General features: G+C 56.4%; 1 protein-coding gene across 1 annotated transcript in view; it reads left to right on the top strand.

The window, feature by feature from the left end:
• The window catches only part of TCF3 (transcription factor 3), a 59,258-nt gene that overhangs the window by 47,701 nt on the left and 7,115 nt on the right, over positions 1-4,442 (top strand). The window contains exons 8-11 of the mRNA XM_026865144.1: positions 2,064-2,166; positions 2,447-2,586; positions 2,773-2,899; positions 3,789-3,847. Of these exons, the coding sequence (XP_026720945.1) occupies positions 2,064-2,166; positions 2,447-2,586; positions 2,773-2,899; positions 3,789-3,847 (429 nt within the window). The remainder of the gene's footprint in view (positions 1-2,063; positions 2,167-2,446; positions 2,587-2,772; positions 2,900-3,788; positions 3,848-4,442) is intronic.

The raw sequence follows: 4,442 nt of genomic DNA, 5'->3' as shown, positions 1-4,442 counted from the left end.
GTGTTGGCTTTTCACAGCCTCCCCGGTGCGGAGCATGGAAATGAAAAATTTGGTCGGGCCAGGACCAGTCCAGCGGTGAAACCTTGATCCAACAGGAGACGGTGGGGTTGGGGATGGCAGAGCGGTGTGGGCACGCAGCAAGGTGAAACACTCCCCACACCCCCCCCCAAACACACACACACTGCTTTGCAACCCTGAACCGTTCATCCCTGCTATTTTATTCTTCTTATTTTCACTCTGGATTTATTAAATGGCTGTTGCAGCTCGCCGCGGCCCCCCCGCGCCTGCTCCGCTGCCGCACAGCTGCCTCGCGTGCTGGCCAGGTGCCAGCCCCTGGCAGATGGCGCGGGGCTATTAGACGTGCTTCATTCGATTCCCTGTCCCAGCTCCCGCTATTTAATCAAATTATAGGAAAAGTCAATTTACTGGATTCTTGTTCTTCGCAGCCTCCTCCATTCCCCCGCTCTCCCCGGCCGCACGCGCTGCCCACGCACGGCTCCGGGCACCCGCTTCACCCCGGCGCTGCCCTGCGACGCCGCACAAAGCCAAAGTGCCGTGAATTTTCTTTTTCTGAGCAAGGGACGAAGGGCAGCTGCCAGCGTCTGTCAGGTTTTTCCCTTCCCCCTCTCTTTATTTTATGGTTTTTTTCTTTTTTTCTTTTTTCTTTTATTTTACGAGTTCCCCAGTCTCAGTCTGTAGCGCTGATGCCCCACAAGTTGCTTTCAGCTCCCCGTTGCCCCGCAGGGTCTGGCCACCCGCTGCCCAAGAGCTGATCGGTAGTGGGGGGCCAGGGCTGCCCCCCGGGACCCTGAACCCCCCCAAACTTTGAGGGATGCTGCTTCAAGAAGCAGAAACCGGGGCTGCCAGGGGAAAATGAAACAATATATGTAAGTGCCATCGCTGGTGATTTTCAAACCTTTTTTTTTTTTTTTAACAAAAAGACCCCTTTTATCTATAATAAAAAATCCACAATAAAATAATAAATTATTGGCATTCTGGGCAGTTACAGAAATAGCAATTTTGCCCCTTCTTGCTGGGTGAGAACAAGGGGTCGGAGGGAGCTGGCTGGGTGTGGGGAAAGAGAAACTCAGGGCAGGTTTCCTTTCCAAAGAGAGCTGGGTCTTCCATGCCCAGCCAGCCCCTGCCCCCGCCTCTGCTTTCGTGTGTATTTAAAAAAAAAAAAAAAAGAAATTATTAGCAGTTTCAGAATGAATCAATGGGGATGAAAATAAGCTGTTACAAAAGTTCTCACGTAATTTTGAGTGGCATTTCGGTTTCTTTGCGTGTTGCTTTTCTGCTCTAAAAGTAATCTTTGTGCACTGGCACAAGGTGATTTTCGGTAAGGGCTTTCCAAGATAGGTTTGGTTAATTTTAGCAGGGGAAAAAAAAAAAAAAAGTGCTTTTTCTTTTTCTTAACGTGCTGTTAAATAACGTAGCTAAATGGTGCTGCAGAAATCTGGCCAAAAGCTGTCCGAGCGCCGTGCCCTCCCGTGTGACATCTCTTCTGAGGCACTGCTCAGCCCTCAGCTTCCCCCGTGCCTCAGTTTCCCCTTGAGTGGGACGGGCTGATCCCTGTGAAGGGTTTGAGCCGAGGCCACGCTCAGGAGCAGCAGGGGCGAGCAGGTCCCGAAGCCTCACGGGTCCCCGTTGCCACCGCCCAGCCCGCGCCCTTGGGTGCGGGGTTAGCACTCAGAAACGATGGCTTTTGTGGTTACCCATAAAAAGTTATAACCGCAGAAAAAGGAACTAGAGTGGAGAGTTGAAACTTCTGCTAGCGCCGGCGTCTTCTGCAGGAGGGGGCTGCAGGGAGCCGGGTTACGGGAAGGCAGAGGGGACACGTCTGGGCGACGGTCCCCGTGCTGCTCCGTTCGGTACCGCCGCCACGAGTTCTGCCGAGCTGCTTTGGTGTGTCCCCCCCCGCCCCGGTTTCACCGTGGGACTGACTCTGTCGTCTGCAGCAATGAACAAAAGCGAAGCTGCTTGGGGTGGGGTGACCCACAGGGAGGATCTGGGGCCGTAAGAGTGGCCGAGCACTTCTCGTCAACCCCTTTCCTACCCTACAGGTGTATCCATCCAACTCAGGTGATGACTACAGCAGGGATCCAGCTGGATATACTCCCTCAAAACCTCCCAGCACTGTGTATCCCGGAGCCTTTTATATGGCAGGTGAGTTATTAACATCCCCAGCGCCCTGCAGGCCAGCCAGAGCAGGGGCTGCCTGGCCCTTTGAGGAGGAATTGCACAGCACGTGAGATGGAGGGAGCTCGGGGCAGGAGCATGTGAGACATAAACCAGCCCCAAAGTGGCTCTGATTTGCTCGGTGGGTGATGGTCAGCATAGGCAGGACGCGGTGGGCACAGATGCAGCCTCCAGCCCGGGCTGACCTGCCCCTGTGTGGGACACGTGCCGCTGTCTCTGCCCTGCTCAGCTCTGGTTTTCCTTCCAGACGGGCTCCACAACTCGCCAGACCTGTGGAGTTCACCGGGTGCTATGAGCCAGTCGAGTTACGGTGCCATGCTGGGCAGCTCCTCCTCCCCGCTCCCACAGTCCAGTGGCTTCAACAGTTTACATCAGCACGAACGCATGGTAACGCGTCCCCACGCTGCCCCGCGGGCGGGCTGGGGGGCTCTGCTTGCCTGGTGCCACGTCACCTCGTCCCGTAGCTGTGGGCTTGGGGCGGCTGCCAGCGGGGAGGACCTGGGTCCTGGCCCAGACGCCGAAGCCCAGCAGCCTTTCGAGGGCACCTCTCACCCCTCTTCCCCTCTCTGCCAGAACTACCAGCTTCATTCAGGAGAGGTTAACGGCGGACTCCCCTCCGTGTCTGGCTTTTCCTCTGCCTCCACGCCGTACGGGGTCTCCAGTCACACGCCCCCCATCAGCGGGACGGACAGCATGATGGGTACGTGTGGCCCCGGGGTGCGTGGTGGTCCCCAGCATCACCCCCTCGCTCCACTGCTTAACTGGAAAATCAGTCTTGTGCGAACCTCTGATGCCCGAGGCTGTAATACCTCTGTCCAAGGCACCCGGATGCTTTTTATCCCTTGTGTGTCACCTGTGCATGGAGTTACCGCGTGAGGAAGAAGCGTGGCGAGGTTATTGCTGCGGGGTACCCGGGAAAGGGGACAGGGAGCTGGCCTGGGGGTTTACAACCTCTCTTGGTGGATCTGGGAGGTGACCAGAATCTGTGACATTATCTCTTGGAGGTGCCGTGGCTTAAATGAGTTGCAGGAAGGATTTGCACCTGCATTGCGGGAAGGCGGGGGTATGTGTGAAGCTGTTCATCTAAATCTGGAATAGGAAAGTTTGTGCTGCATTTGGATACCATGTTTAACCCCCAAGTGCTTGAATCTCGTACCCTGCTGAACCTGTTACAAAACCTGTTACTGAAGTGAACTCATGTTCCCCAGGAACTGGGGATCCTGACCTTGATTTGTAGAAAACCCCTTATTTAGAGGAGGGGGGAAGCAAGTTCATGATTGTAGGGGCTTAAGGTGCCCCGTGAAAATGGGCCGTGCTGCAGCAGAGACAGTCCATCGCTGTTGACGACACGACGGCTGCGACCCAACCTCTGATAAAGGTGTTCCTGCAGCCCGGTGAAAGCTGCTGGGGTGTTCGTGCCCTCGTCTGGGCTGCTCTGAGCTGGGCATCCGTTTAATTTTCAAGCGAAGCAGTAAGAACAAGAAATTTCGGTCTCGGAGCAGGTGATCCCAGAGAAGGTGGTGTCCTGGTGCCTTGTCCTGATGGGTTTCTGGCACCGTGGCAGTGACCTCTGTGTCCTCTCTCGGCAGGTAACAGAGGAACCACAGCTGGGAGCTCGGGAGACGCGCTCGGGAAGGCACTAGCTTCAGTAAGAGTTTCTGCAGATCCTTGGCCTGGTCCCCATCCTGTTGCAGTGTTGGACCTTCCCTCTGTAACAGGGACCCCCTAGGCAGCAGGGAAGATGGACACGCAGAAGAGTTCGGGTGAACGCACCCAAAAAACCACCGCAGCCTCCGAGACGAGGGTTTTCCCCCCTCTCTGTGCCATCCTAAGTCCCGGTGCTGTGCAGAAGCACCTTGTGGCAGATGGGGAAACTGAGGCACTGGACGTTACGGTGGCCCTGCAGACCCATGCCCATGAGCCAGCTCAGCGGCCGCCCAACCTGGTCCCACTCTGGCAAGACGACCCTACGCAGCCCTCGCAGCAGGACTTGCATGTCCCAGTAGTCCTGGGCCTGCGTTTGCTGGTCCAGACTGGAGGGCACTGGTTGCACTGGGCTATCAGGGCTCGGGGTTGCCTCTTTCCCATTCAGTGCAGGTATCTTTGCTGCTAGGTGGTAGCAGGGGGGTGCCAGCACTGCACCCTGCAATAATTTCTTGGGGTTCTCGCTTCCCTCCGAGGTGGGGCTGTAGCTGCAGGGGTGGCAGCAGCGGGGACAGAGACCCGGGTGTCAGGGGGGAGAT

Source organism: Athene cunicularia, assembly GCF_003259725.1.
Source record: "Athene cunicularia isolate RWA chromosome 28 unlocalized genomic scaffold, athCun1 chr28_part2, whole genome shotgun sequence".
In the NCBI taxonomy this organism is placed as follows: Eukaryota; Metazoa; Chordata; class Aves; order Strigiformes; family Strigidae; genus Athene; species Athene cunicularia.
The sequence above is the reverse complement of the archived record's forward strand: the minus strand, read 5'-3'. Positions and strand labels throughout refer to the sequence as shown.